This window comes from Tupaia chinensis, unplaced genomic scaffold, assembly GCF_000334495.1.
Source record: "Tupaia chinensis unplaced genomic scaffold, TupChi_1.0 Scaffold000077_1, whole genome shotgun sequence".
Lineage (NCBI taxonomy): Eukaryota > Metazoa > Chordata > Mammalia > Scandentia > Tupaiidae > Tupaia > Tupaia belangeri.
In genome coordinates this window covers 1199745-1221635 of record NW_006159538.1, presented here as the reverse complement: position 1 = coordinate 1221635, position 21891 = coordinate 1199745, and the positions used below count along the sequence as shown (strand labels likewise).

The window sequence follows — 21891 nt, the reverse complement described above, 5'->3', positions numbered from 1 at the left end:
GCCCCATTGCGCGCGTGCGCTGGGGACAGGGGGAGGGCAGGTGGGAGGTGGGCATGCTTGAGTCTGGATGGGAGAGTAGGGGGCGCAGAAGAGGGGTGGACGGTCCTCGTGGGCTCAGGGTGGGCAGGTTCCAGGTCCGGAATGAGCGCACCTGGGCATGGCGGGTAAAGGACAGAGTGAGATCAGGGGGTCCTGGTGGGGCAGCCACCACGCCACAAGAGAGAAAAGCAGTGAAGAACGTCGCCTTGGGAGAAGGAAGGTGGGGAAGCGCTGGAACTTTTCATAAAGTGCTTTAAGGCATGCAGTAGGGGATCCGGAGCTTCACACACGGAATCTCCCCAGACTCCTGCTAGTATAGGTTAAAATCGCCTCCAGTTTTCTCAAGAGGAAGCAAGCTCAGGCGAGGGATATGAGGGACCCAGGGCCTACTGCCAGTGAATGAGGAAGCTCGGTCTGAACCAACTCCCTAGATCCCCCCACCCTCCATCCCACCCGCTTTTGTCTAACTATTGTCTAACAAGCCCATGCAGCCAGTTGGTAGAATGGTGCCAGCTGGTGGCTGGAAAAGAGGGTGCTTTAGAAATGTATCCGGCCAAAGGGACGCCAGGGGTAAAGAGACTCAAAGTCCCAACTGACCTGAGACAGCCTGAAACTGGCTCATGGACACCATGAAGTCATAAAGATGACGTTTTGTCTTCATATCCTTTCTGGAAAGATTCTCATGGCCCAGCGTTTACATCATACGTAGAAAGAACAGATTTGGGGGTTAGATTCAAGAACTTCCCGCATAGGGTACAGAGAGAGCACACGCTCACAGGAAGAGGGCAGAACATCAAGGAAGACCCCTTCATCCCTCTTCCCTGCACGCTCCCTGAGCCTGTGCTGAGCTGCTCTGAAGCCCCCCACCCCCTTTCCAGTGCTAGGCGAGGCCTCAGCACTGACCCAGGCCTTGCAGATGCCAGAGCCCAGGCACCTGGACAGAGGACAAGAACTCGGGTTCCAGAGGCCTCCGTCTCTACCTTCAGGTTTCTGGGCGCATCAGCTAAAGTACTGAAAACTTGGTGGCAGTAACTGTTTAGCACGGGGGGACAGGAGTCAACCAACCTGGAAAATGAAACCACCTGAATAGTGACAGCTGAATCCGCACAGCCATATATGAAAAGGTTATGAGGTGGAAAACAGGAAGCAAAATCATGTATCTCCTAGTAGGATAACTATTTAAAATAGGCATCGAATGCTCAGACTTGGAAACGGGGCAGGGTGGGGCTCAGTCTGTGCTAGCTGTCATGCTGGCGGGTGTCATCGCCGTTCCTTTCCTTTAAAAATGAGACGAGAGCTGATGTGCCCACGATCACATCAACGTTTTTTATTTTAGGGTTTGTTGCTGTTGCCCCAAGTTTTCCCTTACTTTCTGCAATGCTGTTCATTAGTTTTTTGTAGTTGGAATTTCATTTCCCAAACTGTCAGCAATGCTATTTTTTTCTCTTTGCTAGTAACAATATGCTTATTTCTACAGAACAGGGTCACTAGTCCTGGCTTTGCCACTACGACTTGTGTGATTTGGGGCAGGACATCATCCTGCTCTGTAATAAATGGAAACTATAAAAAAAATGCCCCCGCCCCGAGAATCACATGAGATCCTGGGCGTGCGTGTGCTTCGTAAGTCAGGGAGCTGTCCAAGCTACTTCGTTCCCTGGGTGATCACAGACGGCAGCTTCTCAATCGCTGAGGATTACCTGGTGGTCTCTCCCTTGCCACACAGTGCCTGGCACAACCCCTGCGCTTGCCTCTTCATTGAAAATAAATAAAAAGTCCTGCCCAGGCTGGGCCCGACTAAAAAGAACCATTGAGGGAGCGTCACCTGGGACAGGGAGAACTAGGCCTGACGTCCTGGGGACCGGTGTCTGCCACCTCTAGCACAAACGCGCTGTGTGACTGTGGGCAAACTCCACCCTTCCCTGCAGCGAGCTGGACAGAGGACGCCCCCCATGCTGCCCATGAGTGGACGCTGTGAGAGGTACTTTGAAACTCTCTAGGTAAGTGTATTTCAGGCATGAAAGGACATCCTCTGTAGCACAAGTCGTAATGTTGGAATCAACCCAAATGCTCCTCAGTAGGGGACTGGCACAAACAAGCGACAAACAAACAAAACCCAAATGAACCAAGCGCGTGGCATCATCCATACGTGGAACTCTGTGAGCGAGTACGGGGAAGAAGGTGTGGTTGTGCATCCTGACGGGAATGCATCCAGGACATCGGTACCAAGCGGCGCATGCTCAAAGTCATGTCTATCTGTAACAGGGACACCTGTCTCTGGGGAAGTCCTGGGTCTTTGGGGTTCTCTCCCTCCAGCACTCTCCTCACCTGCCTCTGTTGCAGTGGGCAGGGGCTTGTTCTTCCCACATTCCCCCTTGTCATTCTCCCAGCAAAATGGAAAACCTGGATTGAAGTCAGTGGACTGGACTCTCATGCTCATGTCCTACCAAGTTGGTGTGGATGGGGGATCTGTAACTGCTGGAGACAGAGTGGGGAATACAGAGCCTATACCTAAGGAGCTCCCTCTTTGGTCTTTGGGAGTTATGTCTGTGGGTTTCTCGGTGTTAAAAAGCTCTACCCTCCTGAGACTTGGAAAGGTATAGGACATAAAGAAAAGGAATTTTTGCTTTCACTTTTCCTAGAAGTGCTTTGCCCTTTGCATACCATGGGAATTAAATCTGTAGCTATTTGTCTAGCTAATAGTTCTATTCCAAAAGGATAGTAAAATGTATCCAGAAATTTCATTTCAGTGTATATACCCAAGATAATTGAAAGCAGAATCTCGAAGAAATCGTTGTACACTGTGTTCATAAAATCATTATTCACAATAATCAAATGGCAGAAGCAACCCAAGTGCTCACTGCCAGTTGGCTTAGCTAACTAAAATATGTTATATATGTAAAACAGAATATTATTCAACCTTAAAAAAAAGGAAATTCATGGGGCCAGCAGGTGGCATGGTGGTTAAGGCACTGGACCCCACTTGGCTAATTCCATGGTTTGAGTCCGTGACCCAATGGCTTGAAAAACACGCCAGCCACATACATGTGCCTGCATGCCAAAAATCCCCAGAGGAAAGTGGAGGAGAAGGGATTGTGGGTGACCCCTCCCAGGGGGGGTGCTTTCTTATTTTCCCTCATTCTCTGTCTCTCTGGCAAGTGCATGTGCCCTATGTCAAAAATCTAAAAATAGGGAACCAGCAGTTAGCGTAATGGCTATGTCGCTGGACTCCCACGTAGTCGACCGCGGTTCGTGTCCCGGACCCGGTGGCTTAAAACTCACGCCGGGCGCGTGTGCGTGCATGCCCAAGATCCCGAGAGGAGAATGGAGGAGAAGGGATTGCGGCGTGACCATCCCCCCTGGGGGGTGATTTCTCGCTTTCTGTCTCTATGTCTCTCTCTGTCTGTCTGGCGAGCGCACGCGCCCTACAGTGAAAATCTCTCCAAAAAAAAAAAATCTAAAAATAAATACATAAATACAAGTTAAAAGGGAGAAGGAAATTCAACACACGCTATAGCATGGATGAACCTTGAGGACATTATGCTAAGTGAGACAAATCAGTCACAAAAGACAAATACTGCATGATTCCACCCATAAGAGGTACCCAGAAGGATCAGGGTCATAGAGATGGAACGGAGAATGGTGGTTGCAGGGACTAGGGGCAGAGGAAATAGGGAGTTATCGTTTAACGGGTACAGAGTTTCAGTTTTGCAAGGTGAAGAGAGTTCTGGAGATGGATGGTGGGGTTGCAAGACAATGTGAATGTACGTTATGCAATGTGGCCAGGTAGCACCATCACTCAGGAAGCCGGAAGCCATATGGGAGGCCCAGATTCAGTCCCTGGGTTCACGTGAACACAATGAGCCTTAATCCGAGCTAACTGGGAGGCTGGGGCAGGAAGATCATGGCACAGCAAGACCTTGTCAGAAACCTGTATCACTGCCTCTCCCTCCCCACCCCCACACCTCTTTCTCATAAAAGAAAGACATGATTAAGATAGTAAGTTTTTTTTTTTTTTTTTGAGAGATTTTCACTCTAGGGCGCGTGCGCTCGCCAGACAGACAGAGAGAGACAGAGAGACAGAAAGCGAGAAATCACCCCCCAGGGGGGATGGTCACGCCGCAATCCCTTCTCCTCCATTCTCCTCTTGGGATCTTGGGCACGCACGCACACGCACCCAGCGTGAGTTTTAAGCCACTGGGTCCGGGACACGAACCGCGGTCGACTACGTGGGAATCCAGCGACATAGCCATTACGCTAACTGCTGGTTCCCAAGATAGTAAGTTTTATATTGTGTGTATTTTACCAAAATTTATAAAAAAGAAGACGAAGAAAAGTTTACTAATCCCCAAGAGGGCCAAGAGATGGCAGCCCAGTCTTGATGTCAAGCCCCAGGGTGCCAGGAAGACTAGCTTGTTGCTCTCTCCCTAGGGAGTTACAGTCCAAAGGGTTAGGATGAGAATCACTGATTCACTCTCCTCCTTCTCAAAGATGAAAAGTTGGGTGTCTCCCCCTCTCCTTTTAAGAGGGGAAGGGGACAGCACTCTGTCTCTGCGTGTAAATGCCAAGAATTCATGATTCTCAGGCCTGTGCTCCGGAAGGAGATGCTTCCTAGGCTGGCATCACATCACCCCAGGGCTAAGGCCTGGGGCAAGGGTTACAGTAAGGTCATTGACAAGAAATCCGTCTCCTATTTTGTGTGCACATTCAGGATATAATTACTAAAACTGATTTTTTTTAAGACAAGAAGTTTATTTAAACAACAAGACGAGGAGTCCTTTTTTTTTCATTAAGAGTAATTTGCCCTTACTTAAAGACAGATTGCCCTACACGTAACAGCTACAGACAAAATAAGTTATAAAATTGTCCTGGGTTTTACAATAAATAAAAACATTAAAATTCTCCAACCACACAAAGTATGCAAGGATTTTTATGTTGTTGTGTTTTTTTCTTTTCTTTTTTTTTTTTGTTAAAACCGCGAGGGCAAAATAACTTACTAGAACATAAAGACAAGAGCTGGATGAGCTGCCTCTAACAGAGAAAGGGGATATTTTCACAGAATCAGTATTTTCCCATCCCATCTCCATTTGATGTCAATCAAAACACACCATTGACCATTTCGTTGTTTTAAAAACCTGCAGTATGCTCGTGCACACACACCAGTTACTTCATGTGCAGTAAAGGAATGGGGAAGGGAAAATGAAAGAGCAGAGAAGACTACACTGTAGTAGGACGTGGGGAAACCCATGGTGGTTTTCTAATCGAGAATGTGGTCTTGGACCAGAGTTCCGGAGTAAAGGAGCGGGTTCCCACCTGTTGTTGGAACACAAGTGTTTCTTCATGCTCCATTTCCAGCTGTGCAGGTGTGTCTGTTTCATTGATCAGCTGCCCATCAGATCGGAATCTGATCTGCCCATCGACAAACCCTGTCGTTCCCCATAGGCTCGCACTGGCTTACAAGGCGGTATATGCCTCTTGATCTTAAGCTGCACCCCAGAACCATCCTGCAGCCACCTTCAACTTAATATGATCGTTGTTCTCAGTCTTGACGCCTTCCTTGGGCTTTTCGTCAGCCATGGTGATTCTGGAATATGCTCAGCAGCTGCTTCACAAAAGAGGTACCAAGTCCTCACCATACAAGCACACAGGCAGCACCAGGAGTGGCCCGAATTTCTTTTTCTTTTTTAAGTTTTTACCACAGGGTGTGTGCACTCGCTGGAGAGAGACAGAGAAAGATGGTGAGAAGGAAAGTGAGAAATCACCCCCAGGGGGATGGACATGCTGCAATCCCTTCTGCTCTATTCTCTTCCTAGGATTTCGGGCATATATGCACATGTTCCTGGTGTGAATTTCAAGCTGCTAGGTCCAGGACTTGAAACACAGTTGGCCATGTGGAAATCCAATGCCTTAACCACTACATTACCTGCTGGCCCCCCCAAAGATGAATATTAAAAAGCCATCATGCACATGTGGGCATGCACACATGCTCAGCTGGTGGCCTGTGGGAGGAGTGAAGGTCACTCCCCTAGAGACAGGGACAAGCAGGTGTATGGAGGGCTCCCCACAGCTAACACACACAGGGGAAGAGTGTGGGGGGCACAGAAGCCGGTAAGGAGCAACCCTTTGCCTCAGAGCCCCATCCTCAAGGGTGAAATGGGCCCTAAGAGGCTCTTTTTATAGCATCTACCCCAGGATTTTTCAAAGTTAACATTAATTAGGGAGCCAGGAACTGTTGCCAAGAACTTTATTTATATTTCTTTTGATCCTCACAATTCTATGAAGTGGCTTCTGTTTATATCCCTTTTGTAGTTGAAGAAACTACGAGGGAGATGAAGTAACGTGTCAAGGGCAGATTTCAGTTCTTGCTTCCCAGGATTTGGGGAGCAAGTGTTAGGACCCCAGTATCTTTACCTAGGGGTCCTGCAGTCAGAGTGGACCCTTCAGCTCCCCCCCCCCACGCCATGCGTACCAAGTAGCTGGTCCGCCCAAGCAGGTCACAGGGAGAGGAAAAGGGAAGGACAGAAGGAAAGGAGGGAGAGTGCTTCTGGGACGGGGGTGCCCTTTACGCTTGTCTAGACCCCTTTTCCCTGCTGCTGTACAGCACCCCGATTCCTTTATGGAGCTCCTCTTCCCTTCACTTAGTCCACGTGGTGCTGGTGGGGCTGACGTTAACCCTGACCACATGAGTGGGGACGTGCCCAGGTCTGCCCTAGCTTGAGCTAATCAGAGTAAACCCGCAGCATCCAGCTGGGACTAGCAGAGAGAGCGTGCTTTTCCCACAGGGGCTGCCCAAGCTGGTGGGATGCATTTAGGATACTGGAGGTCATCTTTGCATCCCGAGAGCAGAGCTCACGTGAGAGTGACGCTAACAGAGGGCCGTGGTGCTACGCGACGGTGTGATGGCTAACTGTGTACATCACCCTGGCCAGGCCACTGAACCCGGACACGTGGTCACACGTGGCTGGATGTTGCTGTGAAGGTATTTTTAGAAGGGATTAATATTTCAATCAGTGGATATGAGCTATTACCCTCCCTGGTATGGGTGGGCCTCATCCAATCAGTTGAAGACCTTATCGACGTCCCTGAGGAAGAGGGCTTTGTTCCAGCAGACTTCTCTGAACTCTCACCGCAATGTCAACTCTTCCCTGGGTCTCTGCCCTCTGGCCTGCCTTGCAGATTTTGACCCTGTGAGTCTTCATAATCGCATTGGCCAATTCATTGAAATCAGTGCCTCTCCCCCCCTCGCCCTGTTTCTCTCTCTCTATTTATATGTATAGTCTCGTGCAGCACAGTCATGTTTTGGTCACTGAAGAGCCATGTATCTGACAGCAGTCCCATGCAAATAGAATGGAGCTGAGAAATTCCTGTCACCCAGTGACATCGTACCACCGTAACAGCAGAGCTGACGCGTTACTCTCGTGTTTGTGTGATGCAGGTGGAAACGAGCCTCCTGCGTGGCCAGTCATGTGAAAGTATAGCATGTACGAGCACGCACAGTGTATAAACCTCATGAGAGTAAAGGGCCGCTCCTGGTTCGCGTGTTTACTGTCGTTACCGCAGCCCCTACTCCTTCTTACAAAAACGCTCGCTGTCATGTAGCATGCCGGTCACACGGGCAGCAGCCTCACATTTCCTGTTTACCACGTCTCCTGATTGTATCATTTTTCTCTTGTACTCGATTTACTCTGGGGTTGTTTTGTTCATCATGGCCCTTCCTGTGGTCCGCAATGTGGAGGTGGAAGATAGTGATATCGACGACTCTGACTGTGGCGGTCTCTGCTAAGGAATGTGTGCCTTAGGTTTTTTTTTTTTACAGAACTTATTTAATGCTCTTTATTATTATTTATTATTATTATTATTAATTTGCTATAGGACACATTTACTTACCAGAGAGAGACAGTGAGAGAGAGAGAGAGAGATCAGAGAGAGAGAGTTAGAAAGCAAGCCTCCAGGTCCAGGACTCGAACCCTAGTCAGCTATGTGGGAGTCTAGCACCTTTAACTGCCACGCCACCTGCTGGCCCTTGTGCCTTGTTTTTAACAAAAAAGTTTAAAAAGTAAAAAAGAAAAATTAAATAGAAAACAACTTATAGATAGGGATATAAATAAAAACATATTTTTTGTATGGTTATATCATGTTTTTGCACGTGTTTGTGTTTAAGTTAAATTTTATTACAAAAGAGTCAAAAAGTTTAAAAATCAAATAAATTATAATGTAGAAAATTTATAGTAAGCTACAGTTAATTTATTATTAAATAAAATACTTTTTTTTTTGAGAGGTTTTTGCTACTCGCCAGAAAGACAGAGACAGAGAGACAGAAAGGGAGAAATCACCCCCTCCCCCCAGGGGGGGGGTGGGGGGATGGCCACGCCGCAATCCTTTCTCTTCCATTCTCCTCTTGGGATCTTGGGCACGGGACTCGAACTGCAGTTGGCTACATGGGAGTCCAATGACAAAGGCATTACGCTAACTGCTGGTCCTGAAAATACTTTTAATAAATGTGTGGTCCTGCATGGGTTTATAAAGTCCATAGTAGGACCAGCAGATGGCATAGTGGTTATGTCGTTGGACTCCCATGTTACTGACCACAGTTCTAGTCCTGGACCCAGTGGTTTAAAACTCATGACAGGCACATGTGTGTGTGTATCCGAAGTCCCAAGAGGAGAATGGAGAAGGGATTGCGGTGTGGACATCCCCCCGCCCCGGGGAGGGTGTTTTATTGCTTCCTGTCTCTTCGGTGAGCGTACATATGCTATAGCAAAAATCTCTAAAAACAGTGAAGTCCACAGTAGTGTAAAGTAGTGTCCTTGGCCTGGACCTCACCCACCATTCAGTTTCCAGTCCTGCAAACTCTATTCTTGGTAACGGTCCCAAACGTACAGGTTGTTTCAGTCCATTTTTCTGTTGTTAACAACTGAACACCACAGTGATAATTTATAAGAATAGAAGTTTATTTAGCTCCTGTTTTTGTAAGCCCAAGGTCAAGGGCCACATCTGGTAAGGGTCTTCTTGTCAGTGAGGACTTTGCAGAGCCCAGAGGTGGCACAGGGCTCACATGGTGAGAGCTTGCACAGCTCAAAGCATGCATGTCTGTGTGTCTGCTCTTCTGCTAAAGCTCCCATGGGAGTTACCGTGGCAGTCCCCCTCGTGACCTCATCCAATCCCAGCCACCTCCCAAAGGCCCACCCACCAACACCATAATTGGATTCTCTCTCTATATGTATACATATATATACATACGTGTATATATATATGTCCAATTGCTTCTGTTTCTCTCGAGGACCCTGACTAACACCACGGGCCAGAACAAATGATGCCTGAGGCCATTATTTCAGCCTCCGGATCCAGCCAAACCTGACATCGGATGCTCCTGGAGCTTCCCCTTAATCGAAGGCCTTGTGTTGGGTTTCTGTCACTTGCGATCTAAAGGGTCTGTGTGTGGGGGGGGCGGGGGTGAGGGGGGCAGTGAGCTCACACTGACTGAGCCCTCGTTCCATGCCAGGCCCTCTGCTCCCCTTTTACAACTGACTGAGGTCTTGAAGAGTGCACAGACGTTCACGTGGGCACGAGGCGGGCAGGGACGCCGAGAAGCCGCGGCACATGGGAGAGTTCGACGTGGCTGAAGCAAAAGGAGCAAGTGGCAAGGGACAGGCTGGAGACGCTGTTGGAGGCCAGGTGATATAGGGCTTCGAACTCCAGGCTAAGAGTTTGGACTTGTCCCAAGGAAAGCAAGAGAGCCACTGATGTCTAAAGCAGGACAAGGGGCCAGCAGGTGGAGTAGCGGGTAAGGTACTAGACTCCCACATGGCAAACCACAGTTTGAATCCTAGACCCAGAGGCTTGAAAATCATGCTGTGTATGTGTACGTGCATTTCCAGAATCCCAGGAAAATGGAGGAGAAGGTATTACAGCATGGCCATCCCCTCTTGGGGACGATTGCTCACTTCACCTCTCACTGTCTCTCTACAGTGAGTGCACGCGCCTTATGGCAAAAACCTAAAATCAAAGGAAACAAAATAAAAGACAACAAAAAGCAGGATAGACATCACCAATCCAGGCTTAGGCTGGCTTACTCTGCAGAGCGGAAGACACAAGGAAGCAGAGAGAAAGTAGAAGCCAGAGGGATCATACGGATGGGGAGTCCTGCAGTGGCCCTGCCTGGGTCTGAACCTTGGCTCTGCCACCTACGGCCTATCTCGCCTCAGGCACGTTACTTAACCTTGGCGCCTCCATTCCCTCAATGAGGATAATGGTGTCCCTGAAGGTGCGCACTTAGCTCAGTGCTTGACGCATGCTAAACACTCACAGTTAGTGGTAACCTTATTTTCAGAAGAGAGATGGCAGGATCTATGGTAGGTGAGTCCTGGGCTACAAACCTCAGGCCCCAGAAGGACAACTGAGGCCTTCTACCTTCTCCTTGCCTCAGACAGCCCCACCTTCCTCCCCCGGGGCCATGCCTACTCCAGGGAGTTGGGAACTGTCACTACAGGGCCAGGAAAGAACAAAGCTCTCAGCTCTGGAAACAGATCCTTATCCAAATCTCAGTCTTGGGAATTAGGCTGGAACTGGACAAGAGCAGCTTCCCAGCCTGCACAGGCCCAAAGGGAATGTTTCTCAGAAGCGCAGTGGCCCCAAATGAAGCCCTTTCACCTCCGACTTCCAGTACCGAGGTGAGAGCACAAAGCCAGCTGGGCAAACCCTGGGGACCAGCTGTGGGAAGCAACTTCAATGAGATGGAAGGAATGCCCGAAGTTCAGGGTCAAAGGGCGCCCTCCAATTCCCAGCCTTTTTAGGTTTGTTTTCACTGTGTGGCGCGGTAGAAAGTGCAGCCTTGCCACCAACGAATGCAGCACAAGTCACCCCCCACTTCTTGGCTCAGTTTTTCGGGATATGCATGGACAGGAGTCAGATTCCAAGGTGGCACACAGGCTGTATCTGTGGGCTGGATTGCTGGGCTCATGGCTGCTGGGTTGGCTGGACACAGAAGGCGCCAGGATGGAGGAGTGACCGTGCGTGTAGGATGGAGTGGCTGGCACAGGGCAGTCCTCGGCCAACACAGGCTGCAGAACGCTTGGCCTTGGTAACTGAAGTGCATCCCAATCAGATTCTACTTTGGGGATTTGGACTGGGGAGTGGAGACAGAGCCGGGCGGCAGTGGATCGGTAGCTGAAAGGCTGTGAGCGTTAGGCAAGTGATGGCGGTTTGGCTGAGCTCTGAGGAAGCAGAGGAAGTGGAGGCGGAGGCAGGAGGTCTCCCTGCTACAAGAAGCTGAGAGGCTGTGACAGCCACCCAGGGACTATGGGAGCTGCTCCCCCAAGACCTCTTCCCATAGAATCGCCTGCCAGTTCCCGTTCTCAGGAGGCCTGGCCACCACGTCTCCTCAGCTTGGATTTCCACAAGATGCCTGTACTGACACAACCCAGCTCTCTGCACTGGAGCCAGCGTCCCGGCCCTTGTAACCAGGAGGGCCTTGACCGTCCCCTGCAGGCCCCTGAGTTGCACCCTCCGCCTCGAGCTTTCGTCTTCCTTCCAGAGGTTCTGCTGGATATAATTCCATGCAGGGAATGGAGCCCTGTCCTCCCTCCACCACAGCCTGCTTTGGTGGCCTCAGGAGAAGCAGCGGTGGCTGTGTCATCCTTGAGAGAAGCTGGGACACCCTACACCGTGAGGTGACCCTTTTAGCTTCTGTCTTGGCTGTGCTTTCTGCCACACGGACTTCATTTCCTGCCATCTCTGTGGAGAAGACACCAAAGCCCGGCCTCACTGGTGTCCTGCTGCCTCAACCCTTGGCTCCAAGCCAGCCCTGGCCATGTGGTCACATCGGTCATGTCAGACTCAGATCACCACCCAGGGGCCTGTTTCTCACCCTTGAATGGGAGGCCAAAACCTTATATTATAAATTTTTTTGTTTGGCAGCTTGAATCTGCTGTCCAAATCCACACTCACTCCCATAAGCTGGAAAAGATTTGTGTTTATTAATGAGCTAGAGCAAGGTTTGCAGCGGAATCCCAGCCAGAGCGAGAGGAGTGGGCTGAGAGAGACTCAGGACTTCTTAGAGATCCAGGGAGGCGTCCCCCAGGGCTAGGAGAAGCCAAACCCACAGGGCTAGAGGAAAGACCTGAGTCTGATCCCTGAGCTGTCCAGGAGGGCTGGCACCCCCGCCCTCTCTATCAGCTTTCAGAAGAGGGCCCCAGGTGGTCCTGAGTTCAGGGTCAAAGGGAGTTTGAGCATGCTGGGTGCTGGATGTGGGTGTCCAGGTCGCCTCCTGGAGCTTGCAGGCCAGCCTCTCTCACAGCAGGAGGTGACAGGAGGTGGGCTCAGAGCTCAGCGGCTTCTGGAGGCTGATGCGGTTTCTCCTCTGGGCTTCAGAAGAAGGTCCTGTGGGGAAGAGAAGGCAGACAGGTGCTGCAGGCCTTGCAGGTACACATGCAGCCTGAGTAAGGCCCGGGTAGGGGGCACCGACCCGGCAGCTTGAGGCCCTGCCAACCTTTGGGGGCCCCAAGTGGCTACACCTCAGCCACAGCCACAGCACACAGAAGCCAGGGAGAAAGCAGAGGGGATGCCTACATGGGAAGGGGGGACAGGCAGGAAGAGGGGTAGGGGGCCCCTTGCCAAGAGCAAGGGACAGAAACACAGGGCCACTCAGGCTATCCCAGAAGCCACAGTATAGCAGGGCGACTGTCCTGGGAGTGTGAGGCCCTCATGTTTTGGGAAACTTGTAGCAGAAATGTCAACAAGTCCAGGCCTGGGTCTGCTCCAGATGCTGCCAGCTGTGGGCTTCCAGCCACATCAAACACCAGTTCCACAGCCACCTGCCAGCTCTGTCCTTGGGCACAGCCCTGTCACAGGATGGGAAGCACATCCCAGAGCGGGGCTTCACAGAATGTCCCATAGATAGAGGCTCCGGCCAAGGGAGGGAGAAGGTGCGGAGGACAGGGCGCGACAAGACGTGGAAACTCTTAATTTGCCAACTCTGGTTCTTTGGACCAGTCCCCAAAACCTCTTAATAGCCTTACTCTGCCCAAGCACGGGCCAGTGGAGCAGGGGCTCCGGGCAGAGTGGCATTCACAGGAGAGGAGGCACCTTTCTCTGAGGATGCCCCTGGGGAGAAATTCAGCCTGGGCGTCCTTATGCCTGGTTCGAGACACTGATGGTGCTCAGTGCTCCATCCTGCTCATTTGGGTACTAGGTGGGACCTGCCTCAGGACAGCTGAGTCCCAAACAAGTGCTACAGCCAGGGCTCTGCATCCTCCCAAATGGAAGAGTCCGAGTCCAGCAGAATCCCTGTGTGACCAACAGCAGGTTCCAGGTGGCACTTCAGGGTTGGCCCCTGTGTACTTCTCCAGATGCCAGTCCAAAGAACCTGCCCACAGCATGGGCAGCAGGTGGCCACTGCACGCAGCGCGGGCAAACGGGGCCTGCAGCCCGCCCGCCTATTCACCGTGGGCTCCAGCTGCAGGAGGAACCCATGTCTATGCACAGGAGCACGGTCTTCAAGGAGCTTGCGGACCGGCGGGGGGCTTTCGGCTGCAGAGGAGGGAAGAGAAGAGCTACGTACGCAGAGCAGAGCAGGAAAGAGAAAACAGGGCTTGGTTATTCCAGACAGAACTCCACCGGACCTCTCCCTTCCATTGGCGCCTGCCCGGGGGGCCCGCCTAGGCCCTTGGTTCCAGAATCAGGGACTAACAGACCGGAGTTTCTCCAAAACATGCACAGAACTCAGCCTTTGTCGGACAGGGAAGCAGACAGGTACAGCCATGACGGGCAAGCAGGGGCATGACCTGGGAGCGTGTGAGTGTGGGGTGGGTGAGGGGCAGGGAGGTGATGCGATGGGCTGAGGAAGGAGGTGAGACACCGCAGAGGCAGAGAGAGACGGAAAAGGACAGCAGAGATAAATACAGATGCAAAATGACAATGACAAGAGGCAGGGTACCAGATCCAGGGATGGAGAGGAGCATGAAGCAGGAAAACAAGACAGTCAGAAGGAAAGGGATGGAGGGGAAAGGGCAGGACAGATGGGAGAGAGAAACTGACAGGCCAGGTGGAGGTGAGGGAGACAGACAGAGAGACCCACACAGACACAGAGACAGACACCTAAGGAATCACCGAGAAAGACAGACAGGGCCAAAGCCTGGAGAGCCCTTGGGTGGGGACGAAAGCCACGGTCTGGGCCTAGAGATGCAGCACGAGTGAGTGCAGTTAGACGTCAGGAGGACTTCCGGAGAGTGAAGGATGGGCGTGTAAAAAAGTTTTTAAAAGAGATTTTTGCTATAGGGCATGTACATTTGCCAGAGACAGAAAGTGATAAATCACTCCCCAGGGAGGATGGCCACACCACAATTCCTTCTCCATTCTCCTCTCAGGATATTGGGCATGCACGCACATGTGCCCGGTGTGAGTTTTAAGACGTTGGATCCAGGACTTGAACTGTGGTTGACTACATGGGAGTTCAGTGACATAACCATTAAGCCATCTATCTGCTGGTCCTGGGCATGCAAATCTTTAAACTAACTGGAGATGGCCTAGGGGAGACAGTTCTGAGTGGGGAATAGGAAATTCCGAGTCTGTTCCAATTCACTGTTGCCTTGGTGTGACATCTTGAGCCTAGTTTCCCATTGGTAAAGAATTCGGCCAAGACAGGCGTGGAGGCAGCTCTGACAGTACTAGAGGACAGTGACTGGGTTCTGGGATTTCTCTAGCCCAGTGTTGTAGAGCTACGACTACTAGCCGCTGGGGTGTGGGCCCTTCCTTAGGCTGGATGGAGGCTGGCCCAGATCTGGAGGGGAAGGGGGTCGGCAGCGCCCGTGCACACTTACAGCTCATCGTCGTACTCCTTGGGGGGACAGACGGCCACAACAAGGTCGATCCAGTCCTGCGGGGAGAAACCATGTGATGCGGGACATGCTCAGGGTGGGAGGTCCGTCCGCCCCCTCTCCACTCCCATTCCTAGGCACCACGGCCCCGGGACTGGCCAGTTGGGCCTTCTTCCCAGGGGGAGGCAGGTGTGGGGAGAGCTGGAGGGCCTTTTGTTGGGAATAGGCCCCATGGTGGAGCCCTGTGATCTGGGAAAGTCTCCACTTCTGAGGCTTCAGAAGCACAGAGGCCAGGACTGCAAGGCCCTCGGATGGTCCCAAGTTCCCAAATGCGATTTATGAACCTGGCCAGGCAGCAACCTCAGAATCACATGGGGGAATTCCTTCCAAGTGTAGACTCATGGACTTGGCCCCTGGAGTCTGGAGTGGGCCCTGGGAAGCGATATTTTAACAAGGTCCCTATGTAGTGCTGATGCACAGCCAGCTGGGGCGTGCCTGCCTGGCTTCTCCATCCTAATGCCCGAGTCCCCTCGGGGGTATCCCTGCCATTGTTGGCTCAGGTGTGCCCACTGCTAGGGATCTAAAATTGCTGGGCCCCTCCACCATGCGGCGGCTCCTAGAACTGAGCTGAAATCTCTCTCTCTCCCCCAGAGCCTCCCTCCATCCAATGAACTCTGCCCTTAAGGGTCACAGAGAACACCTCTCCCACTGCCCTAACGTAGCCCTTCAGACCAGCAAAGACAGCCATCGTGTTACCCGTGAGTCTTCTCTTCTCCACATCCCTTCATGTGGGTCCCAGGCCCATCTGGTCAGCTTCCTCGGCCCTGAGCTTATTACCTCAGGCTCGGCTGCCTGCGTACAGGTGCACAGGTTGTGCATGGCACAGCATGAGCAGGTACCAGTCACACTGTCACCTGTCACCTGCAGGAGGGCTCCCTCTCGGCTTGGGCAGTGCGCAGCCTGGGAGACCTTACATGGCGGGCATCTAAAGTGCGCAGAGCAGATCACCACCAACCTCTCCTCCATCCTGGGCCCTCTACTTTGTGAATGCTTTCTAGGAGCCCTGGCACTCTCGATTCCTGTGGTTCAGACAAGAACTTCAGTTTTTCTGGAGGGGCCGCCATGCCTACTCCTCTAGACTCCATGTCTATGCCACTGCCTTTTGGACTCAAGGTCAGAAATTGACATTTTTTTGAATCCCATCCTGTTAGATTTAGATCACCTGGATGGGGTCTGTGAGTGTCGCCCAGGGGTTGGCTGGACCATGGATATCCGCCCTGGGATGGGACACCCCAACTATAAAGCCCAGCTGCAGAGGCCAGGGTTTGAGGCAAGCAAGTAAGGGAGAGAGGAGGGAGGGGCGCGTTCTTACCCCGCCCTGATTCCAGGCCTTCTGCAGGGTGGCCTCAGCCTCAGCCAGGGTGTAGTCCATCACGATCTTGCCATTGACCGCCATGATCTCATCCCCTTTCACGATGCCACCTGCGGCAAGATGAGGCTGACTGGTCAACTGGGCTGTATGTGACAAGGCCCGGCCCAGGGCCTGGCAAAAGGTCGGTCACCGTAGGGCTGGGAAAAGGCCTGACCTTGGGTTCTGAAAGCTCAAGTGAGCTCGGAAAGCACAAGGGCAAACTCTAGGCAGTTACTCCAAGGGCCTTTCCTCTCATCCCATCCACACACCCTCACCCACTCAGTGGAATGAGGACGCCGGTGATGAGTCACGCCACTGGCTCTCGTATGGGCTCGGTTACTGCAGAGGGAGGCAGGCCTGCACTTCCAGCGAGGACACCAGTTGGCTCTGCAAGCTGTCCCTCTCTGCTGGCCAGCCATGCTGGTCTGCTTCGGAGCCTCGAGCATGCAAGCTCTTTCCTGCCCCAGAGCCCACATATGCCATTCCACCTGCAACACTTCCCTTTCTCTGCTTCTAAGTCTGGAGTGACATGCCTCTAACCCCGCCAATCTAAAGCTGGTCTTTCCCAGCACTCTCCCCCCACCTCCTGGTCCTCTCCTACAGCCACTTCCAACTTGGAACCAGGCATCTGCGTGTTGGCTCGTTCACCGATAGTCTCTCCCACGGACTGCTAGCTTGTAGAGGGCAGTGTCTTTCTGGTTCAACATTAGACCCCCTGCACTTCCCATAACACCTGGCACAAAATAGAAACTTAATAAATGTTTGTGGGTGTTCCTGGATAAGCTGCCCCGGGATCTACTAAGTTTAGGAAAAGCTGGGTTATAAGCAAAACAGAGTTCCTGACTCCCAGGCTTGTCAGAGCCTCGACTACACTAACGTGCAGCGTGGCTCCCCAAGGGTGGACAGATTGTGTGCGACTCCCCACACCCTTCGACATCAGAACTTCTTCAGAACTTCCCCCAGGCCCGATATACCCACAGAACACTCTCTGGGTGCATCGTGACGCCTTGTGAGCATGACGGCCCATCAGGATGTGGGAATGTAGGACATGTTACTGCAGATGGCGGCCACCGTGGCTTAAAACACACGTGCTCCTGAGGAAACTTCCAGCAGCTGCTTGTCAGTCCAAAGCAGTGTGGGACCAAAGTGCAGACAGCAGCATCTCTGGACTGTGGGAATGGGGACTGGTGACTTTCCCTGTTCCACTTCGCACACACCCAAGATGGAGGCTCAGAGGCAAAAAGGCAGCGGTGGGCTGAGGCTCTGTAAGTAGGGAAGGTCCAGGAAGTGTCACCGCCCAACCTGGTCCTCTCTCCCTGCCAGACTCCGGGGACAAGCAGCAACCCTCCCGGAGCTGGCACAGCAATGACCACAGAGGAGGAGGGTGTGGCTGGGCGGGGAACCGTGGGCCATGGTGGCTGGCTGGCTGGCTGTCTGAGGGTCTCCCCTCCTGCCCTAAGAAGAAATGAAGGCTCAGAGTGTAGTGGCTGGTCGGGGGCGAGGTCACTGAGGCCACGGCAGCAGAGCCGGATTTGCACCTGAGGCTCCCACGCCCCCTGCCCCCCCACCACAGGAGCCTGGCTGCCAACCACCAGGGCTTTCCCTTCACTCTGTCTCCTGCTTTAGCCCCTCCCCACCCTGACCTTCTACCACCTCCATCCTGCCACCTCCAGCTTGTGGGAGAGCCTGATGCCAACCCAGGACTGCCCAGAAGGGGCATCTTTGTCCTGGGAAGGTGAGGGCCTGGGCTCCTCCCAGGGGCACCTTGGCCTCACAAAGTCCCCAGGAGCATGGACGAGCATCCTGGCCTTGGAAGAAGTCGCCAGTATCAGAGTTTCACAGCAACAGGTGAATAGGTTGACGGGTCAATGCAAGAGACTGCACCTGGGGCTGCCAAGGCTTTGCTCAGCAGCAGGAGGTGCTTCTGTCGACAGGGGAGAAGAACTAAGCAGGAAGATCATGCCTTGAGAGAGACATGGGGTGGGGGAGAGGCTCCTGCCGGGGACAGAGTGAGACCTCAGGCACAGATGGCCCTTGTGTTGAGCCACAAAACAAAACCACCAGACGGCTTGGACTCATGCCCTGCCACCGCCTCCCCCTGTTTTAAACAAGTAGTTGAACCTCCCCGTGCCTCGGTTTCCCGAGCTGCACGTGAGAGTAATGACAGCGCCTGCAGTCAGGGCTGCTGTGAGGCCTGCATGAGCTAGCACACATGACACCCGCAGGCACAGGGACAGGGCCCGGGTACCAGAACAGCACCTGGACGTGGCTGGCTCCTGACACACACGTGGCTCTTGTCAGCCCCGAAAGGACAGGTGGCATGCTGGCTTCTCTCGGCCTTTCCATGACTGCTCCCTCCCCAGAAAGCCCTCTCACCTTCACAAGGTGAACACCAACCAGTACCCCGAGTTCTCCGACTCCCCTAGAAGGCCCTCCTGTCATTATCCAAACCTGGTGACTCTAAGTATGTTTCCAGCGTGAGCCTGGGAGCCCTGCAGGGCCGGGGGCAGTGGTTGGGCCCCAGGGATGGGCTGGGTGGGAAGCAGCCTTGGGCGACAGTTGGTCCACTCCGGCGGCAGTGGCCTGCTCTCCTGGAGGGCCTGCCTGACCACTGCATCCTCGCTGGCTCCCACTTACCGTGCCTCTCAGCTGCACCCCCTTCGTAAACTGCTGAGACCACCACCTTCCCGATCGGGGAGTCCACACCGCCTTCCAGGGCCAGGTCTAAGGACCCCTCCTGGTCAGAGGAAAATAAGCCTTAGGGAGCTCACAGACAGCAGTCTATGGGCATGGGCACCAGGAAGGTCTCGATGGGCCGCAGGAGATGCCATGGGACCAACGGCACTGCCATGACGGGGTGGAGACAAGGGGCAGGAGGCCCCCTCCCGGGACAGGACTCCCCAGGGGGAACAGAAAACAGTGTGGTCCTGAGGGGTCACCAAGAGGTCACTGAGGATTCACCTGGAGAGTTAGGGGGAGCAGGGAACCAAGGTGGAAGGGGCAGGCAGGTAAAGGCCGGGCTCCCACCCCCACGACCCAGGTACCTTCTTGATGCGCAGAAGCCGGACATCTTTCCCCACGATCTGTTCTGGGGTGAACTAGAGGGAAAAGTGGGGACCTCTGAGTTGGCCTGGAGGATGGGGGTGGGGCAGGGGAGGAAGGGGAGTAGGTGATGGGGGACATGGGCCCCTTAGAGTGCGTGGCCAAAGGCACATTTCCCAGCCACCCCCACCAGTTTGCAACTGGGGTCCCAGGCCCATGGGGGACAATGGACACACACAGACGTGCCACACACGTCCCCGATCCACTCTTGGGATCATTGTAACGACGGGCAAGAGCAGGCCTTGCAGACACACAGCACAGTGCCTGGTGTGTAGTTAGTGTTCAGGAAGTGTGGCTGACGTAAACCACACACACACACACATGCACACATGCGCGCGCGCACACACACATGCACACATGCGCGCGCACACACACATGCACACATGCGCGCACACACACATGCACACATGCGCGCGCACACACACACACACTGCAGACGTGGTGCATCTCGGAGCGCCATTTAAAGGAGCAGTTTGGGGCATCCTGGGGGCTCCTCTGGGTTTCACCTCATTCTGGGCCCAGGGGGCCCTCGATTTGCCATGTCAATACCCAAATTCTACCTTCCCTCCCCCTTCCCATCCCTGGGGTTATGCCCCCCAGGAGAGGATAGTTCTCTCTTACCATGGAGTAGGGGTCAAAGTCCTCCTCATATTTCCGGAAATCCTGGAAGACAAGGGAGGGTTTTAGGGCAACAGAGCAAAGGGCTGGAGTGTCACTACAGAAACAAGCTCAGGGCAGCAGAGGAAGATTTTTTTTTAGAATCCAGTGGTCAGAGGTGAGGAAGGGCAGGGGTGGCCAAGCGTGGCTGGGGTAGGGGTGCAGGGATGAGGCTGGCAGCGCAATGGCCAGGGCACCGCACTCAGGGATGAGCAGGAAGCTGGAGGAAGCTTGGAGGCCCCCACCTTACACTGTCCACGGGTGGGCATTGGCGGTGCAGGGGTGCTGTTGGAGTCTGGTGGCCTGGGCAGTCTCTACCTTGCTGTAGGTTAACCTCCTCAGCCTTGGGTCTTACAGATCCTGCCTCGTCTCTTCCAAGTCCCTACTCATGGTCATACCCAGACCCTGAGAGACAAAGCCCAGTGCTTCTCCACCCAGGCTCTGACCCCAAAGCAGCAGCCAACCCTACTCAACAGGCGGTGGGGTGGCGGTGAGAACTGGGGCTGGCCTGTGCTCGGCACTGTTCCTAATGCAATGCTCACCCACAAGGCACCTGAAGGTAAGAACCCCAGGTTCTTGGAGCCCAGGTTGGCCCTTTAGCAGGGGAAAGAGGGAGGACTCTCAGCTCACGGACCTGGCTTATGGGTGCTGTGGGCACAATGTCCCGAAGATTTAGGACAAGGTAGTGAGAATGGTCTTCCCTGCGAGCCACACAGTGAGCAGAGCCAGTGCTGTCCACAGCCTGGTAGGCCTGCAGGCCAAGCCCGAGTGCCACAGAGCCGAGGCCAGGCCCCACAGCAAGGTGGGCATGGAGGAGAGCCCTGCAGCGGGATCTGCACAGGCCTCACTGGATTGAGAGGAGCCACCCTCAGCACACTGTTCCCTAGGCCACACCAAGGCTGGGCCTGTGGTCAGTGCTGTGGGGAGGTCACGAACCCCTCTATGCCCAGCACACAGCAACCAAGCTCTGGGCACAAGGCGAGGGTCCGATATCCACAGACAGATCCCTGGGCAACTGCCCGGCATCCCTCTTACCAGCCTTCAGCTCTCAGGCTCAGTCCCAAAGAGGTCTTGAACCTGCTCCAGCTTAGTTGGTCTGGGGAGTGTTGGGGCAGCAGATAGAGGACAGGATGAAGCAAATCCACAGGCCAGAGAGGTCTGTCACTGAGGGGCCTGCCTTTCCTGTTTCTTCCAGTGTGCAAGGCAGTGCGGACAGGGGCTTCCTCGCTCCCTGGCCCTGAGGATGCAGATGGACCTGTTCTCAGGGATGGGCCAGGGGAAGGTACGTGTGTCTGCTCTAAACTGAGCTCAGACCCCTCATAAGCCATCACAGAGGGCCAGCCCTTGAAGAGGGAGACCAAGCCCCGATTCGGGAGATGGAGAAACAGGCTGACAGAGATGGTCATGCCCAGGGTTGCCCAGTCAGTGTGCAGGGACATGGGATTTGGCTCCCAGTTTACAGCCTCAGACTCACGTTCCTGCTTCTCTCTCTCTGAGGGCCGTTTGTGCCCTAAACAACAGGATTCCTGGGTGCCTGTCTCACAGAAGCAAGCAGTGTTCTGAGAAGCGGGGAGTGTAGCATTTGAGGGCCTAAGTCACAGAGCCCGACCTCTGGATTCCGTTCTAGGCTGTGACTAGCTGCACTGTGGCGGACACGAGAAATCTGCTTGAACTTGTCACCTATGACATGGGGATGATCGTGGCGTTTACCGCCTGGGGCTGTCACACAGCCTAACTGAGCTCATGCACATAAAGTATGAGACAAAGTGCTCGGCCCCGTGCACCTGCATCGGCTGTCGCCAGTCACTCCCCAGTCCTGGGCCGGGAGCAGCCTCTGGCAGGCATCCATGTCCCCCTACAGAGCTGACGCCT

At 53.5% G+C, this 21891-nt stretch overlaps 1 protein-coding gene across 2 annotated transcripts in view; it reads right to left on the bottom strand.

Annotated features, from left to right (window-relative positions):
- Positions 1 to 11992: 11992 nt before the first annotated feature.
- The window catches only part of USH1C (USH1 protein network component harmonin), a 51029-nt gene continuing 41130 nt past the window's right edge, over positions 11993 to 21891 (bottom strand). The window contains exons 21-27 of one of the 2 annotated variants that reach the window (XM_006142489.2): positions 19984 to 20025; positions 19305 to 19358; positions 18898 to 18997; positions 16222 to 16331; positions 14853 to 14908; positions 13478 to 13586; positions 11993 to 12414 (exon numbers count right to left, since the gene is read on the bottom strand). In XM_006142489.2, the coding sequence (XP_006142551.1) occupies positions 12361 to 12414; positions 13478 to 13586; positions 14853 to 14908; positions 16222 to 16331; positions 18898 to 18997; positions 19305 to 19358; positions 19984 to 20025 (525 nt within the window). In that variant the 3' untranslated portion in view covers positions 11993 to 12360. The remainder of the gene's footprint in view (positions 12415 to 13477; positions 13587 to 14852; positions 14909 to 16221; positions 16332 to 18897; positions 18998 to 19304; positions 19359 to 19983; positions 20026 to 21891) is intronic. The other variant, XM_006142490.2, reaches the window with a different exon arrangement.